Raw genomic sequence first — 19,784 nt, 5'->3', positions numbered from 1 at the left:
TAAATTTGATATTTAAATATTTTTTGTGATAAGCTTAATGTAAAAAATTCTTTTATATAAAATTATATCTATATAATCATTTTATTGTAAAATATTGCGAAACAATATTTTTTCCAGCGTCATAATTGTTCCCGTGGATTTATGATATTTTATAGTTTATAATGTGATATATTAGTATATCTATAATATTTTATATTCAATTCTAAAATTCATTAAAATTACTTACATAAATAACAGATCCAATAATATAATAAATAGATTTATTCTCTAGAGAGATATATACAGGTATTTAATATTAAAAATATTAAGCAGAATAATTTTTTACAATAATGTAAAAATAATGTACAATTTTACAAAATTTTGAACGTTTAATCATACAATATAAAATCATAGATGTTGATGTTATGCTCTAATATGATTTTGCTTATCGAATAATGCTTAAAATTATCGATAAATTAGTTAAAGCTGCATGTGGAAACTGTAAGTGTGAAATTCATAAAACTGTGAAAGTGTATTCATATATATCTAGGTATGACTGTTCTTTCGAAACCATAAAGTTCTGTGACCATTCTACCATGAAGAGTATATAATATTCTTGCAGTGGTTCCTAATCTGTTTCTTAAACATGTGAAAAACAACAGATAATCTTTTTATATGATACATAATAGATATATACATATAATTTTTAAATAAAAGTTGCTAGTAAAAGTTTATTAGATCTTTATAGTGAATAATGAGAAATAATCATTAACACGTATTATATTAATATATCTTCTTCAATTTTATGTGAATAATATTTAATTGACTTCAATATTACAAATTAAGACAGTCATATTGTTATTATAAATTTTTGTCAATAATTTTATAAAAATTGCTTTTTTATTTATAACAATTTATTTAACAATTTATTTAACGTAACATATTCTAAAATTCTAGCCAGAAAATTATTTATTATAAAGTTATTGATTATAAAAGATTATAAAAACAAAAATACACATTATATATGTATATTTTATAAATAATGTGTTATAATGGTAAAGCTTAAAAATTAAGAATCTATAAGAATAAACATAATTGCCCATGAAAATACCACCCATGACATTGTTATCATATTAATTGACACAGAGTTAGCATTATTACATAAATCTGAATTGCATTTTGTACAAGTCTCTCCTTCAGTATTATCACATTTATAGGAGAAAGATACGCATCGACGTTCGATGACCACAGTATCGTTAGATTCTACAAAAAGAAATATTTATTTCTCTAACAAAATCATTTCTTCTGGTTGTTACAAAAGAAAAAAGTAAGTACAATATATAAAACAAGGAAATATTATATTATTAAAAAAATTCTGTTGATTGATATATAAGAGAACTTCAAAATTTATGTATTTCTTGAAATATTTCAATATTGTATCGTCATTGTAAATTTTTATGAATTAAAATATTAAAAATTTGAAAAAATCTGACTTAAGTAAAGAGAAAATTGACTTAAATAAATATTTTCCTAACTATAATGGCAAATAATTGAAAGAGAATATAGAGTTGTCAAAAGCATTTTTATGAAAGATAAAAAGAATCTTGAAAGATAATCTAATTTAAAGTCATAGGATATTTATTTATTTGTATACTTACGACGTTTAATTACGGCACACCATTGTTCCTCAATATCCTCATCATATGCATTTATTGGAAAAATGCTTCTACGTAACCTGTAGTGATCTAATTAAAGAAAAGAAAAATATTAATAAATATTATATAGTTCATATATTGCTCTAAATTGACAAAAAGACAAAAAGATTAATAACCCAAATATAAAAAAAAAAAACAGAAATCAATTTTTAAAACATTATTAAAATATCAAATAATTTCAGTTATTTATTTTATAGTTACTATTAGTTTAGAGTTACATTTAATTGTATTGAGAATCATCGCAATTATCATTTTTGCATTAATACAAATACTCTCTCTAAAATTGTTTCTATAAAAATAATATCTTATCATACAATGCAATTTAATAACAATTTAAAAAAATATATAAAAAATCTAAACATTAATGTAATCTAACAATATTTTTTGATTTATTTTAAGATTTAAATTTATTTCAAAAATTTTAAAAACTTGTTTTTTTAAATCTGCAATAAATCAAGTTTATACTCTTTTATTGTACAAATTATATTATATCTTAATATAGTTTTCAGTTAACCCTTAGACTACCATTTTTTTTTCTTTTTAATTTGAGATTTTTTTCATTGTTTACACATTAGGTAGGCTTTGTAGAATTTAATCATGCATGGTGCCTGTATTCTCTTTCATGGGACACATGTGTCCCGTTGGTAGTCTAAGGGTTAAGAGTTTATTAAACTGCATAATTAACTATATCGAATTTAATTTTGTTTTAATAAGCATAAGATATTTATTTTTTGGATACCTCTCGCGTTATTTTTCAGTTTTTTCTTTAACATTGAGAAGTCTTCCTCGGGCGGGGTTTCCGGAGAAGATGTTTGTGTTGAGGTTATTTCTGTCGGAGTTGTCTGTATTGAAGTTGTCTGTGTTGGGGATGTCTGCGTCGGAGATGTCTGTGTCGGGGATGTATTTGTTGGGGTTGTCTGTGTCGGGGATGTTTGCGTCGGGGATGTCTGAGTCGGGGATGTTTGCGTCGGAGATGTTTGCGTCGGGGATGTTTGTGTCGGGGATGTCTGTGTCAGGGTTGTTTGCGTCGGGGATGTTTGCGTCGGAGATGTCTGCGTCGGGGATGTTTGCGTCTGGGATGTCTGTGTCGGAGATGTATTCGTTGGGGTTGTTTGTGTTGAGGTTGTCTGTGTCGAAGATGTTTGCGTTGAGGTTATTTCTGTCGAAGTTGTCTGCGTCGGGGATGTCTGTGTCGGAGATGTTTGCGTCGGGGATGTTTGTGTCGGGGATGTCTGCGTCGGAGTTGTCTGCGTCGGAGTTGTCTGCGTCGGGGATGTCTGCGTCGGGGATGTTTGCGTAGGAGATGTTTGCGTCGGAGATGTTTGCGTAGGAGATGTTTGCGTCGGAGATGTCTGTGTCGGAGATGTTTGCGTCGGAGATGTCTGCGTCGGGGGTGTCTGCGTCGAGGGTGTAGGAGCCATACATTCTTCTATCATGTTTGAGTATGGTCCCTCCTTACAATTGTCGTCTTCTATCGAGTTACATACATAACATCGTATTGCTTCCCCTTGAAAATGAGACAATATTAGATTAGTAAAAGTATTTTTATGTACAACTATATATTAAAATACAAATATTATTGTTTTAATTAATTAATATAGAATTTATTAATTATTTTAATATCATTTTTGGCATATTTTATTTTATTCTCTTAAATATAATTTGCTAATAATGGATGACGCTTATCAATTACTAAATAAACTTTATTAGAAATATATTGAATAAAATAAATAGCAGAAATATATTAAATAAAAAAAATTAAATTATATACTATACATATAAACATATATACATACATAATTTTTTGTGTAATTTCACTTTTTGAAAATCCATTTTTAGTAGAATTGTTAACGCAGTGATTGAATTATTAAAGATTTGAATTGCTTACCTGAGTGAAGAGTAGCATATATAATTATAGAAATGATGATCACTAAAGAACAATTTTGCTTTTTCATGTTTGATGCGTCTTGTTTTCCGTCAAACTAACAATTGCTGCGTTGCATCAAGAAATCTGTATGCACTGTCCAACATTATTATCGATTTTCATCATATAGCTAATCGCGATAAACGCAAAATTATCGCAAGTATGGCCGTCAATGTTATCTCAATGATACGATTAAAACGCAAAAATGAATTATCAGGGATTCACTGTTTTCAAGTTACTTTTGTTACAATTACGCTTTTAGTAACATAGAAAAAGAATATTTCATTGGCAATTCAAAATATTTTATTGGCAAAAGGACATTTAGCTTTTTAATATACACATTGATGTAATAAATATAATATAAATTATGAATAGAAAATACACTTATTTTTTCTCAAAGTACTACTTTCCTATCGTGCTAAAAATTTTATTAAGAAATTTTTATTAAATATTTATTAAAAATTTTGAAAAAATAATTTTTTACGATATAAATCCTACAAATTTTAAAAGATTAGTGGGATTTATTAATTCATATATATTTCATAAATAGTTTTCTCTATATTTTATCTGCTAGAAACGTAAAGCAGATTTGATATCGGATTACAAATTTACATTAGTATTTTAGCAATAAATAAAATAAAGTCTCTTCTATATAAATACAATTAAAACAAGTAAATCAAGCAAACAAGAGTCAACATGCAGCGGACACGAATAATATCATTCTGAATAAAGTTGCAACTTATTATACATACTTATTTAATATTGTATATTTATATATTTAATATTGTATATGTTTCGGTTGTCTTCAAGCCATCTTCAGTATTAATAAAGATTCACAGTGTTTTAACTTTTAGATAGAACCAATCAATTAGTAACAATTGCAATTGTTTCTATTATACAAAATGTGTTACAATCGGATGTGGTTAAGATGTGTAAAATTCAAAGACGCAATTGACATTGCCATTATGTCTCTCGTTTGATTAATTTTTACATTTCAGTTGACATTCTTAACATATGCGACAAATTTTTGAAATTTTTATGCTAAAGTGATACAATATATCCAGTAAAAATCAATTTCCATGCATATTACACGATTTTATCGAACGTAAAACTTACAGAGGAATTATTTAAGAGATAAGCTATCATTATATACACGCCATCTGTGATAAATTTTTTTCATAAAAAGTTGATTTATTTCTTTGTCATTTGCGTTATCGAAGTATCCATTTGAGATTTCTCAATTTCATTTAAACGTCTATTGTTCAGAGCCCACTGTATCTGTGCTTTCAATTTTCCTTAACCAAAAATATGATAATGGATTCGGGAATTAAGTTAAGACGGATATGGCAAATATTAATCTCGATCATACAATCATCCAATTGATAAATAAAAGAACAAATAAGATAAAAGTAAGTTGAATGAATAAAACAGAGATAAACATAAAATTAAGATTCATCTCAAATACGAAACGGGATTAAGAGGCAAGAGGATTATAAATGTCACTTGACGATATTGATATCACAAGTATCAAGATATCTAAATAATTATTTATATAAACTGACACATACAACGACCGATTTATAATATCGGTTTCAAGTTTTGACATATTAATATCTTTTTCGCAGAATAAAATTTTGCCTGCAAAAAATATATTACAAAAGAATAATTTTGTATTAATTTTACATTCATAAATTTCATGTGTGATAAAAAGCGACGAGTAAAGCAAGAATGCTCAAATGTAAAGCGACAAATATTATTAACGTATCACAAACTAACGTAGTATTTTTATCTCGAGTTTTCCGATTCGAAAGTGTCAGAAGCTGGCAGTATAATTGTGTCGAAGCTGCATCGAACGATATGTGTCTCCTACGAGATGCGGTAGAACCAGGGAGACGCGGGAACAATTGTATCGTGAAAGGGGAGAGTTCTGTACGCAAGTTAGGTGTCCGCTAGAGCATGAAGGTATTCGCTTCCCACGCTTAAGCTATGAAATAACAACGATGCTCACGGATGCTTGAGCATCCTTGCCGCTTCTGATTGTTCGGCGTCAATGTTCCCTGCTCGATATTTCTTCAAATTTCTCCTCGCCGTGCTACATCGGCTCCTTTTGATCACGTACTAGAACGACGACTCCTTTTCTTCTCTCTCTTTCCTCTTTTCTTTTATTATACATAATCATACGACGTAGTCTTGAAACATATTTCATCTTTGCTCGCATATCATGATATTAACTTTCTATATATAGTCTATAAATAATCTATAATAAACATAATTTATTGATATTCGCACAATAAACATAATATTATTACAGATCGTGCTATAAATGAATCATGGAAAATAAAATTTATCATATTATTAAAACCGTGTCTACAATCAATAATTATTTATGATAATCATAAGTTTAAAATATTGTTATAAAATGATAAAGAAACATGTATATAACATGTATATAACATATATTGTGAAATATTTACAAAATATTGGTAATATACATTGTATACGTATATAATTCTTGATTTATTTAAAGACATAAATTTATTTTAATAAATTTTTTTTAATGAATCTGATATTTTAGAACAAAATTTTATCGTCAAAAATATTGGAATTTACTTATGCGTAATATGTACTCGGGTTACAGTATCTTTAACTTACATTCTTAAAGGATGATTCTTTTTTTCTGAGATAGAAACGTATATTATATCGAAGTAATATTTTCACTAATATTTCATTAATATTTTGCGGAAGAAATGAAAATCTGTTGCGTTCACATCGTATCATGCGTGTGAGATGATATTGTGGCGATTAAATTCAGTACGGATCAAACCTTTCATTAAAACATGAGAAATAAAATTATGCTTGCATCGCTACTTATTCAATCGGCGAAAAAACATCTGCGATTGCTTCCGCAAATTTTATTTTTTTTTCTTTTTTAAATTTGATTATTCTTACTCTTACTAATTTTATTTTTTTAAATTTGATAATTCGGTAATTATTCCACGATAGGAGGCAAGTCCTAATAATTACCTATCTTTGATGTCAAATTTTACTGATAAACTTTAAAAATTTCATATAGATTATTACATATATGTATACATACACAATATATAGCTTCAATATAAACACCATTATTATTAAATTAAAACAAAGGAATATACAGGGTGACCCATTTTAACTTAGGCAGCCAAATAACTCGAAAAATAAGCAAGATAGAGAAAAATGTTTTAGACAAAAGTTGTATGGTTTCGAGGGGGCCATAAGATGGTATCATTGGTTTGACCTTGAAGAGTCATTTGAAGGTCACGTGAAGGTCACTTCAATTTTTTTAAATGGAACATCCTATATATTTTTGTACATTCTTGTAGCTCATCTCGAGAGCTTTCCAAAACACTATAATTAAGTACATTTTCGTTAAGTACTTTTTGAGTTATGAGGCTTGAAATAATTTCTTAATTTTACATAAACCGTAAAATATCTTGTAAAATATTCATTTTTCGATTACCTTACCTTAATAGTTTTATGTACAAAATAATGAGAGGAATCAATTGGTGTAAAGAAAACACATAGTTGTTTCGAAGAAAAAATATGTAATTTGCAATTAACAATTCCATATTTTTTCTTAAAAACAACTATGTGTTTTCTTTACACCAATTGATTCCTCTCATTATTTTGTACATAAAAGTATTAAGGTAAGATAATCGAAAAATGAATATTTTACAAGATATTTTACGGTTTATGTAAAATTAAGAAATTATTTCAAGCATCATAACTCAAAAAGTACTTAACGGAAAGGTACTTAATTATAGTGTTTTGGAAAGCTCTCGAAATAAGCTATGAGAATGTACAAAAATATATAGGGTATTCCATTTAAAAAAATTGAAGTGACCTTCACGTGACCTTCAAATGACTCTTCAAGGTCAAACCAATGATACCATCTTATGGCCCCCTCGAAACCATACAACTTTTGTCTAAAACATTTTTCTCTATCTTGCTTATTTTTCGAGTTATTTGGCTGCCTAAGTTAAAATGGGTCACCCTGTATATGAAACTAATAATTTATTATTTCTTTACGAATTGCAATTGTAATATTTACCATATTAAAATCTAGGTGATGATTCAAGTGATAAAAAATATTTTAAACTAAATGTTGTGCGATTGCTGGATGATAAGGGGGATTAGCATATCAATCACAAATTATACTTATATATGCATGGACATTTATATTTATTCAAAATACATTTTCATATATATAATAATGGAATAATATTATTACATATTATATATTTTTTACAAAATCGAAACCAACATCAACAACATTATTTCGAACAACTTTTTATAATATCACAGATAAATTGCCATAAAATACTTTAATAATTGAACATTCTGTTAAATATATTGTGCCATAATCACATAATCATAACCTTTTTATGCCATAATTTATCTTAAGTGCATTGTGTAGTCTTATAGACCCAAAATTGCTATTAAATTATTTAGTATTTCACCAACATCCCTTAATAGATTCCTTAATATACTTCGCTGCAATGTAAAAAAATAAATAAAATTTATTTTTTGTATACATACTATGTTTGATTATTATACTAACATATATAAAAGATACTGCGGTTACGCAATTATTTATTTTATTATTGACACCGACAAAATAAGTTTTTATATAAGAATTTTTATTACAACAAGTAAAAACAATTACAAAAAAATAAAAATTTATTATTACTATTGTATAATATTTGTATGTATTATTTCACGTAATATAACACTCATAATATAATATAATATATAACGTAATATAATTTTTATAATATAACATTCATAATACAAGTGATCGCATTTGTATAATTTTGATTAAAAAACATAAAGAAGAAAATACATAATATTCTATGATATTATATGAACATTATGTAAAAACATAACTATTATTTGTAATACGAAATTATTATTTATTAATAATTAAATATATAAATATTTAAAAATCTAAGAAACACAATATGTATATATATTCATTGTGTTTTTTTTTTTAATATTTATTAACATTTTTAAAAATTTATATTTATATATTTAATATATTTTTTTCATTAAATGAAAAAATTATACCTTAAATCGCGGAGCAGGATCCGCTGTAGCTGATGACTCAGCCATAACGTCAAAGATCGAGACAGTTGCAAAAATGGCAACCAACAAAAATAGATACGTTACGGTATTCATCATTGCAGACTTATGAAGGACTGATTGAAAAATTTTAAATTTTGACCTTTAGCGCCTCAATTTATACAGTAAAAAATCGTGATCTAGACACACACATTGATAAAAAAAATAGTTGTAATTACTATAAATATAGTTATTTTAAGCGCCAACAATAAAATTAAAGTTATTATTACTGTGCACAAGATTATTATTACCAATATTATAGTAGTAATAACTACAAGAATAGAAATCTCAACTATAATTTTTTTTACTATGCAACTGATGGTTCCTTTTTCAGTGCATAAACATTATCTAATCTGAAAAATTTTAATATTTATTAAGACTATTGAATTTTATGTAACCGTTATTTTTTAAACTTTCACTTTAGATAAAATAATACTTATTGTTGCATATAAAATTGCTCAATAAAAAACAGGATGGTTTTTAGGGTTACTTCTCCCCGTTATGCTAAATCTTCTTTTGATCAGATATTACAAGATGGAACGCGGTTCCTTTTTGTGGCTCTTTTTTTCATTATACATAATCGATGTATTCTTGAAACGTGAATAATTTGTACAAAATTTCTAATTCGGGGAATAATTTTTTTAGCGAAGAGGTAGGAGATTCGCAGATAAGGAACTGTACAAGCAATTCGACAAGTTTCCATATATTTCAACATATATACATTATTAATTATTATCAGATAATGCGATATATGTTACTTTTTTATCTTTTTACTCGTTGCGCAACAAACACGAGTTCTCGATGGCTACAATATCGATCGACATGCGTCAATATGTACTCACATGTAGCATACATGTCATAGAAAATTGGCGAATGAGCGAGATAAGAATATCTGATCGGTATCAGTAAATGGATTTGTTGTTTAGCTGCGAAGCGATCGTCCATATGTTGCAACGGTGCGGAATGCAACTGATACGAGTACATCAAGAAAATTTATGATAATGAACATGATAAATCAGAATAATGCCCCCTACACGATGTTTCCGCGCCTTAATTATACTTTCTTCGATAGATCAAAGTCGTTTGGTTTTATATGCAGCGAAAGCGTAATGCTTCCCTCTTAATGCACTTGAGTTCGTTGACATATGCAAACTGTTTACTTCAAGGATAACGCAACGATGCGTTAAAGAAGCGGGTGAGAAGACATGAAACTCGTACGTTAAAATACTTAATTCTAGTACATTTGCTCCAATTCATTAATATTTTTAATATCACAAAATGATTTATTAAAAATTCACACACAAGATAAATCTAAAAGTAAAGGTGAGATACATTTTCTTATCAATTCTTCGAAGGTGATGTTGTTCATGCAATAGTTATCGGATCTTTGTTGCAATAATCTTGAATTAAAATTTACACACATTCGCAACTTGTTCTTGTATAGAGATTTTCTCGTTTTACAATATCGCAGGAATGCATACATGTAGAAAAAAGATGCGGAATACGTGGAAGATGTGTGTAAACAGATATATGCCAAGAAGTCTGAGAATAACAAAAGGTAATGTTGTATGCCAGTATTTTATACCAGTATTACCAAGAGATGAAACGAGATTGTAACTTGTAACGAGACGAAAATGCCGGGATTGATATTTCAGTATCTTGTATCTTTCGAGTGTCTCAAATGATTCATAATTCAATCATATCGAAATAAATTTACAATAATAGTAAAGATGTGCAGAAAAATGCAAATGAAATAATAAAACTCGTTTAGAAAATAATAATACTGGGGAAAATTTTCCTCTTATCTTTGATTTTAATTTTCATCTTAATGTCTATTTCGATATTTTAAAATTACATTTATGTTTATTTCAATATTTTAAAAATACATTTAAATTCTCTTCTTGTGAAACTATTTAATTGATGTCTAAATTAATTTGTGTCTAAAATTTCTTTTCTAAATCTGTAAATATAAAAAACTGTTTATTCAGTTATTTAAGATTTATTTATCTACTAAGGTATAAAGTAGAAACTCTTTCAATTCCTAAATAAATTAAATTAATGAAAAGGCTCTAGAATCGTGAGAAAATTGAGATTGAAAATAGGAGCAAAATTTCTCGGGTATATTCCATATTAAAATTCTTCACAATCACATACATCATATATTCTTGTGATTTAAAAATAGCGTACGCAAACTATATATTTTACTATATATTTAATATATCTGACAGTTTTTTCTATAAAATAAAAGTGATTTATCAAAACAATTTATCAATTTTATCGCCGATCTTTTTGAGACGTTATGTAAAGAGAGTTCGCAACCTCAGACGAGAATTTCTCAATTCCGTAAGATTTTCGATCTCTCATTTATGTCGCATTGTCATAAAAAAGGGCACTTTGTTTTAAGAGCAATCTCATTGAACAGCGAGAAAAGAGAACCTCATTTTTCCGCGCTCCGTTAATCCACGTGCAGCGGGCGAACGCTGAAGGAGATAGAACGACCAATCTCCCAAACCAGTTGTGAACTTAATCCCATAATCTTCCTGCGAGCTTCGCACAATGCGCTCACCGTTAAATTAATATTAACCACCCGCAGCGTCGCAGTTTCGTAAACATTCCTACATATTACGTTCCGCAAAAGCACGAGTTTCCCTTCTTGTTATTTTATTATTTTTCTGTTCAACAATTTTTATATCGGTCTTAGCCACTTTTCATAGTGATTCGTAATTTTGAGCTACGTAACAATTGTTATTATGTTATTGCGTAAAAAACAAATATATAAAATATATAAAACAGGATATGAACAAATACATAGGTAAACCAATGAAGAAAGAATGATAAAAAACATAAAACTAATTAAATGTAAAAAAGTATGTGACGGTTCCATTTATTCTTTGTTTTTAAATTTTAGATTGGAATACGATTTTGGTAGAAATCGGAAGAATGAGAATAATATATCTGATAAAATTTAATCCCTATTGAGATATTGATACATTTTTATTGCAATATCTTTGCATTTTATCGTTCGATATCTTTTATAAAATGTCTGATGGATTTGCTGAGAAAAGAGTAGGAAGAAAAACTTATGATATAAGCTTTCTATATTTATTGTATATATTATTATTAGATTATTAAATTTACTATTAAATTATATATTATTTATATTATTAAATTTATTATTAAATTAGATATTACTTAGATTTGTGATTGGGCATTAATAAATTTTTAAATTTGAATATATTTATATGCATATGAGAAATATATATTTTATATTTTTAAAAGTTTTCCTAAAGGCATATAAAAGTGTTTTCATAGTCAATTAATATTCATTTGAAAACTAAAGGTAAAAAATTAAAATGAAACTAAAAAAACTAATTTACTTGCATGACATTTTATCATTATAAAATATTTTAAAAAAACAAAAAGAACTTTCTACGACGCTCTTATCAGACTGCATTGTCTTATCAGATAAAATAAGATCTGCAATGATTAAATACTTTTGATAAAAGTTATACGTTATTTCTTTACATTTTTATTTTTTTAAATGAAAAACAAAATCCATTATCGGAAATATGTACTAGTAATGGCACACGTAACTGAACAGTGAAAAATTAAGAAAGTTTATTATCGAAAATGAGTCAGAGAAAACGATCATCAGAGTCTAGACTACAGCAATATTAAAGATAAGATTTTATGTACTGGATTGATGTTGCATTTTTCACAATTTCCATTCGTAGAAACTTCCTCATATAAAGTATCATAAGCAAAAATATTCCATTTACGTCATATAAGTGGATCGATAGTGTAATATGTTAACAATTTTTAAAATTTTCCTTATAAGAAGTAGAAAATAAAAATAATTGACTGTGATATTTAAAATAAAAAAATTCCCCACACACACACATAATATATGATTATAATATAAAATTTTTAATCTATGTAGCCATTAATAATTTTAATATCATGGCATTCGTATGTGATAAATAAGACATATAAAACAGAATGAAACATAAATGCATAATCGCAGCAATGGGACGAGTCGCTAAAATCATTTATGATCGGCGTGGGCCGCGCAGGTAGATTTAGGACCAGAATATCACTACAAAGATATAATTATCATTTATCACTAACGCACGACGGACATGCCGCAATTTATAGGTTAATGATGATAGGGTGGTACCAGATAGAATTTTATGATGCATAAAATAAAATTTTGTTCTGCGCTGCACGATCGTTGCTTTATCATACAGGGTCTTCTAAAAGTCTCGGAACGATCAAATATCTCAAAAACAAGGCATTTTTGAAAATAATGTTTCAGATGAAAGTTTTAAGATTTCAAAAGTTCTATTGAGTGATCATATCCATTTGACCTTGAGTGGAGGGAGTCAAAGTCATATGGAATTCAACTTTGTTTTTTTTTCTTTTAATGGAACTTCCTATTTTTCATTACATATTCTTGCAGCTTGAAATAATAATTGTTTTTAAGAAAAAATATATAATTTGCAATTAACAGTTACAAACTATTTTTTTAAAAAATTGTGTGTTTACTGATTGATTCTTCTCATTATTTTGTGCGTAAAAGTATTGAAGTAATATTATCGAAAAATGAATATTTTACAAGATATTTCATAACTTATGTTAAATTAAATAATTAATAATTATTTCAAGCCTCATAACTTGAAAAGCACTATAAAAAAATACTTTATTATAGTATTTTGAAAAGCTCTTGAGATAAGCTACAAGAATATGCAATGAAAAATAGCGAGTTCCACTTAAAAAAATAAAGTTGAACTGCATATAACCTTGACCTCTCCACTCAAAGTCAAACGAATATGATTATTCAATAGTACTTTTAAAATTTTTAAAAACTTTTGTCTAAAACATTTTTATCAAGAATGTTTTGTTTTTGAGATATTTGATCGTTCTGGGACTTTTGGAGGACCCTGTATATTCCCGTCGAAAAAAAATATCGTTGAAGTTTTAAAATTTCAATGATAGAGCTGAACGTGCGTAAGCTATCGAAATAATTGATATAGATGATGTAAACTTCCTGTAAAAGAATAAAACAAAAAACACAATGCGATCCGAGATAATGCACGTATCAAAATATATCAAAATATTGTTTGTGTATGTGTGTGTACATAAAATATAATCATAAGACACATCACAATAATAAATAGCATGAGCGTCTTTCTTATATGAGAATTTATTTAAAAAATCACATAAAACGCCGATTGTTGCAAATTTTACAGGAATCAAGAAGAAGTTTTCCAATTTCGAGCGTACGCTCTACGTGATCTTATACATAATAAAATTCACTGTATGTAATTAGATATGAATTATATAAATAAAGAAACTTATGGCATTTATAGATAAATAGAATATTCACCATAAAAGGTATGCATTAATAGCTATTGAATCGTTTTGCTCGCATCTTACTATGACGCTAGACCAGTGCTCGGAATTAGTTACCCTTTTCAAGCCGATTTCTGAGGCGACGCCTACGATTCCCCCACTACCCTCCGAGGCTCTACGGCCGAGCCGCCGATCGCGCGCGTAACGCTATGCTTCAGGAGCGTCCGCCAAGCCGTTTCGCCAAATCGTCAATAAAATTTTCTTTGGTAAATAATTTTTCTTTTTATAAATAATTAAATATTAAAATTTTTATTATTATAATATATTATATATATACAATTCGTTATACATACATATTATACATACATGTATGCTATAATAATATATTTTAAAGTTTAAAAGAAAAAACATAGTTGTTTTTAAGAAAAAATATGTAATTTGCAATTAACAATTTCATATTTTTTCTTAAAAACAACTGTATGTTTTCTTTACACCAATTGATTCCTCTCATTATTTTGTACATAAAAGTATTAAAGTAAGATAATCGAAAAATGAATATTTTACTAGATATTTTATGGTTTATATAAAATTAAGAAATTATTTCAAGCCTCATAACTCGAAAAGTACTGAATGAAGAAATACTTTATTATAGTGTTTTGGAAAGCTCTCGAGATAAGCTACAAGAATAAGTAATAAAAAATAGGGGTTCCCATTTAAAAAACGGAAGTTGACCTTCAAATGACTTTGAAAATGATCTTTAATGTCGAATCCAAGGTCACTATTAGATAGCCCTCTTTGTTTCCTACAACTTTTATCCGAGTCGTTTTCCTTCAAACGTTGATCCTGAAAAGTTATGAGGGTGGAACTTTTAAAATGGGACACCCTGTATACACACGCACACACACACGTGTGTGTGCGCGCGCACGCGCGCGTGTGTGTGTATGATACAGGGTGTCCCTGAATGGTCTGTACAAACATTGTGAATAAGTTTCAGGGACCTAAGCAAGCAGAAAATGTCCCATAAACATGAGGTCGGAAACGCTTGCTTCTGGAGTTATGACGGTTCGAAGTTCTCCTGCAATAGCTGGAGAAATTATCACGTCAAATCGCATAGGTGTTACAAAACTATGTTTATTTATTTCCTCGGTTTTGCCACGGACATAACAGGACAGTACAGTTGCGCAGGCCTTGGAATCTAACGGAGGCCATTTCGAGCATTTGCTATAGCAAGTGTACTGTCCTATTATGTCCGTGGCAAAACCGAGGAAATAAATAAACACAGTTTTGTAACACCTATGCGATTTGACGTGATAATTTCTCCAGCTATTGCAGGAAAACTTCGAACCGTCGCAACTCCAGAAGCAAGCGTTTCCGACCCCATGTTTATGGGACATTTTCTGCTTGTTTAGGTCCCTGGAACTTATTCACAAAGTTTGTACAGAACATTCAGGGACACCCTGTATATACGTATACAATAAATGTTTCGTCTATTTGAAGATATAAAATTGTATTTTAATAAATTCTTTAAATAAATTTAATATTTCGAGATAAAATTACCGATATTAACGTTAAAGTTTATTTGCGAAGTCAAATCGTCATCAAAGCAATCTTTATAATTTGCACTGTTGCAAGTTAGTCTAGTTTTCCATTGTGACGGAATATGTCGCCATATCGAAAGGAGTTACTTCTACTAATATTTTATGGAAGCTTATGCAAGAGATGAGACAGTTTGATGTGTCCAATACGACGAAAAATGAAATGATATGGAATGATATGATGGCCAAGTTTAGGATGAAATCTCATTTTTCATTAAGCTTACGAAGTGAGAATGCGCGTGTGTATTGCAATTTTTTTCAATTAAGATCTGTGCAAAAAAAATCATCTGTGATCGTTTTCACAGATTGTCCAACTATTCGCAAACAAATGTTATGATTGCTTGTTGGATCTGTCTGTCATTATACTGCTAAATTTAAAAAATTAGATATGGATAATGTACGTATATACGTATGTACGTATATACGTATGTACGTATGTACGTAATGTACGTATATACGTATGTACGTATATGAACGTATCTATTATGTTTCAGCATAAAATATCATAGCAAATATCACTGCAAACGTCAAATTAAAACTCCATTGCAATATAAACGAAACTAACAATTTTTAATTTTTGCGATACAAACATTAGTGCATAACACTGATATTTATTAATACATGATATATTTCGCGCGCGCACGCGCGCGATGTATGGTAGTAAAACAATAATTACATATTATACTTTTCATTCCAACACCAGAAATATTATTTTGTATAATTTTGTACAATATTATAGATAATTTATTATAAAATATTAATGATAATTAAAATTTGCCGAATATATCGTGTCATAAATTCTTAAATATAATCCTTTTGTATCACAGTTCATTTTAACTGCATTTTAGCTTTCTGGGAACCAAGGCCCAAGGAGTTGGGACTCTTGAAGACTCAACCAAAGAAGAGGTTGCTGTAACATAGAAAATAAATAAATTTTTTTTATTTTATCTAATTATACACTACTCAAAAGAATCTAGGGAACACTTTTTATACCCTAAAAATTGGGCTATTTTCAAACCGCTGAAACTCGTCGAAAAATCATCGTAGAAAAAAAATTAAAAAAGCATTTTGAAGCTTAAAACTTCAACTTTAACGCACTATCGTTAGATTTTTTAAATTTTTTATCTTCTTTTTTCTGCGCTTTAGAAAAGGACATTGTGTTTTTCCTTAAAATTACGTTTCTTTGATACTCTGCAGTTCAATAAAAAAATTTTTCTCAAAAAATTCAACTCCATAACTCCAATTCAAGATCCATAAATTACAACATTTTACCTACAAAACGCTTTTTTAAAACCTTTCCTACGATTTTTTTTGACCGAGCTACATAACTTCGAAACCAATATGTAAAATGATGTATACCGCCGGCATTAGCATTATTCAATGTGCACCACGTGGAGGTTGCTGATCGGATTTTGCACATCATGTGTAGTGTGTGTGTGTGTGTGTTACAGAGCAGAGATAAGGACCCCGCAGTTCGTCACTCCTGCAGTATTTAATGACTCCAAATCCTCTCTGCTCTCTCTCTCTCTCTCTCTCTCTCTCTCTCTCTCTCTCTCTCTCTCTCTCTCTCTCTGTGTATGTATGTGTGTGTGTGTGTGCCAGCACGCGTGCGCGCGTGAGTGCATATGTGTTTATTTTCCACGTGGTGCACATTGGATAACGCTAATGCCGGCGGTATACATCATTTTACATATTGGTTTCGAAGTTATGTAGCTCGGTCAAAAAAAATCGTAGGAAAGTTTTTAAAAAAGCGTTTTGTAGGTAAAATGTTGTAGTTTATGGATCTTGAGTTGAATTTTTTGAGAAAAATTTTTTTATCGAACTGCAGAGTGTCAAAGAAACGTAATTTTAAGGAAAAACACAATGTTCTTTCCTAAAGCGCAGAAAAAAGAAGATAAAAAATTTTAAAAATCTAACGATAGCGCGTTAAAGTTGAAGTTTCAAGCTTCAAAATGCTTTTTTTATTTTTCATCTACGATGATTTTTCACCGAGTATCGATATCATATCTAAAAAATAATGGTTTATTTTCAAAATCGCATTACTCGGTCAAAAAAAATCGTAGAAAGATTTTTAAAAAAGTATTTTACAGAGAAAATGTTGCAATTTATAGAGCTTGAGTTGAATTTCTTGAAAAAAATTTCTTTCATCAAGTTGCAGCGTGTTAAAAATACATAATTTTAAGGAACTAAACAGTGTGTTCCTTTTTAAAGCGCAGAATAAGGAAGATAAAAGATTTTTAAAAAACCACCGATAGCGCGTTAAAGTTGAAACTTCATGCTTCAAAATGCTTTTTTAATTTTTTTTCTACGATGATTTTTCGACGAGTTTCAGCGGTTTGAAAATAGCCCAATTTTTAAGGTATGAAAAGTGTTCCCTAGATTCTTTTGAGTAGTGTATATGCATATTAAAACATATATAAAAAATATTACGGCTACACTGAGAAAAAAGTTGATAACTTGACTAAGCCATTCAACTAAATTATTATTTTTTTGTTGAAATATTTAAATTATATAACTATTTAAATTAAATAATACATATTAAATCTAACATGACATTTCATTAACTTAAAAATATTTATACATTTCAATTAAAAAAATAATAATTTAATTGAACGATTTAGTCAAGTTAGCAACTTTTTTCCTCACTATGCAATATATATTTCATTATTAAAAAATACTACGTACAAGGTAAGGTACGACCAGTATCAGCCAAAGTTTCACACACAGATAAATTAAAAACGGATAAATTGTTGATTTATTTTCATGACTAGCTAATGGCAAAGCTATGACATTCGAGATCGAGACTGCAAAACCAGCAATTAACAGAAATATATATATTATAGTATTCATTGCTGTAAACTGCTTAAAATTTTTAAATTTTGATACTATGTCTTTATAGTGACTGAATTTATATACCAAAAGTCGTGATCTGGATATCATTAAACATTATCTAATCCGGAAAATTCTAACATTTATTAAGACTTTATTAAATTTTATTTGCACATTACTTTTTAAAACTCAAGATAAAATAAGGTTTATTGTTGAATATAAAACTGATTAAAAGAAATAATAGTGTTTTAATATTATACTTGAATAATGCATTTCTTTACGCATAATCATATTTAAAAAGTCGTCTGGAAAATCGTTCTTTCGATACCGGAACTGGCTCTATTACATTATTTTCTGAATTCTAATTACAAATTTAAGAAATAGAAAAATGTCTTATAGAAACACAATAGAAACATAACAAAAAATTCGAAATGTGATGTGTATAATAGTAAAAAATTAACATAAAATTTATATATATAAATAGCATATAAACATAAAATGTTCTCTTATTAAGCAAGTTGTGTTGAGAATAACGATATTTAGATATCATGTAAAATTTTTAGCAAAATAGTAAAATAGTGTAAGACGTTCAAACGCCATGCACATCGTGCGTGCACCGCCTGATTCATGCGTCTAAGGCCCGATTGCACCAACGTTAATTTAACTTCAAGCGAGACTTAAATATATGTCTATCTTTATCTTTCTTTCCAAATAAATAAAGACAGACATATATTTAAGTTTCGCTTAAAGCTGAAACAACGTTGGTGCAACTGGGCCTAAAGCGCTTATTCATTAATTTAAACTTGCTTTCACTTAAAAAGTAACGTCCAGATACACTTTTGTCAAAGCAAAATGTTGTATCTTTTGGCAACCGCGATGTGTATTCCGTGTTCGCGAATTTTGAAACTCGCTGTATTATATATACTTACCTATTATATTTTACAATAGTTACCTATAAAATTGATCTATAAAATTGACCTGCTACTCTTTAGGCTGATTGATTTAACGCTTCATGTGTAGCAAAATGCATCAAAACAAATAAATAATTCAAAACAATGGAAAAATAAACGTAATAAATCCATAAATTATTACTTTAAAATTTTTGTGACTTTATGATTTGCTGATAAGTTCTGTTGAATTGGGAAAGTTAAACTACAATTTTTTAGAATTTACATGAAATTAAGCCATTCATGGTTTATTATAACAAAATATAAATAATACAATTTATCA

At 28.3% G+C, this 19,784-nt stretch overlaps 2 protein-coding genes and 1 long non-coding RNA gene across 3 annotated transcripts; all 3 read right to left on the bottom strand.

Moving 5' to 3' along the window:
• Positions 1–243: 243 nt before the first annotated feature.
• Positions 244–3,723, bottom strand: LOC145964163 (uncharacterized). Its single transcript, XM_083086618.1, has 4 exons — positions 3,583–3,723; positions 2,434–3,201; positions 1,638–1,724; positions 244–1,242 (listed from the first exon to the last, which is right to left on the bottom strand). Exons 1-4 carry the CDS (start codon positions 3,647–3,649, stop codon positions 1,049–1,051), a joined length of 1,116 nt encoding a protein of 371 aa, XP_082942744.1. The 5' UTR covers positions 3,650–3,723; the 3' UTR covers positions 244–1,048.
• Positions 3,724–7,815: 4,092 nt separating this feature from the next.
• LOC145963930 (uncharacterized) lies at positions 7,816–8,885 on the bottom strand. The gene is made up of 2 exons (XM_083086287.1): positions 8,725–8,885; positions 7,816–8,151 (listed from the first exon to the last, which is right to left on the bottom strand). The coding sequence occupies exons 1-2, from the start codon at positions 8,836–8,838 to the stop codon at positions 8,077–8,079; spliced, it is 189 nt and encodes a 62-aa protein (XP_082942413.1). The 5' UTR covers positions 8,839–8,885; the 3' UTR covers positions 7,816–8,076.
• A 7,391-nt stretch (positions 8,886–16,276) lies between these two features.
• LOC145964040 (uncharacterized) lies at positions 16,277–18,621 on the bottom strand. The gene is made up of 2 exons (XR_014436335.1): positions 18,411–18,621; positions 16,277–16,635 (listed from the first exon to the last, which is right to left on the bottom strand). It is a non-coding gene; the product is annotated as an uncharacterized LOC145964040 (long non-coding RNA).
• Between the last annotated feature and the right edge of the window lie 1,163 nt (positions 18,622–19,784).

Source organism: Camponotus vicinus, unplaced genomic scaffold (genome assembly GCF_025532165.1).
Source record: "Camponotus vicinus isolate PSW18456_S1 unplaced genomic scaffold, iyCamVici1.0 SCAF_13, whole genome shotgun sequence".
Taxonomy (NCBI): Eukaryota; Metazoa; Arthropoda; class Insecta; order Hymenoptera; family Formicidae; genus Camponotus; species Camponotus vicinus.
Note: the sequence above shows the minus strand (reverse complement) of the source record. Positions and strands in the feature narration are given on the sequence as shown.

Coding starts and splice junctions, on each gene's coding strand:
- LOC145963930 (XM_083086287.1), bottom strand. CDS start 8,838: ATGATGAATACCGTAACGTATCTATTTTTGTTGGTTGCCATTTTTGCA. Junction 8,152..8,724: donor ATCCTGCTCCGCGATTTAAG/GTATAATTTTTT, acceptor TTTACATTGCAG/CGAAGTATATTAAGGAATCT.
- LOC145964163 (XM_083086618.1), bottom strand. CDS start 3,649: ATGAAAAAGCAAAATTGTTCTTTAGTGATCATCATTTCTATAATTATA. Junction 1,725..2,433: donor ACTGAAAAATAACGCGAGAG/GTATCCAAAAAA, acceptor TTCTTTAATTAG/ATCACTACAGGTTACGTAGA. Junction 1,243..1,637: donor GTGTGCCGTAATTAAACGTC/GTAAGTATACAA, acceptor TTCTTTTTGTAG/AATCTAACGATACTGTGGTC.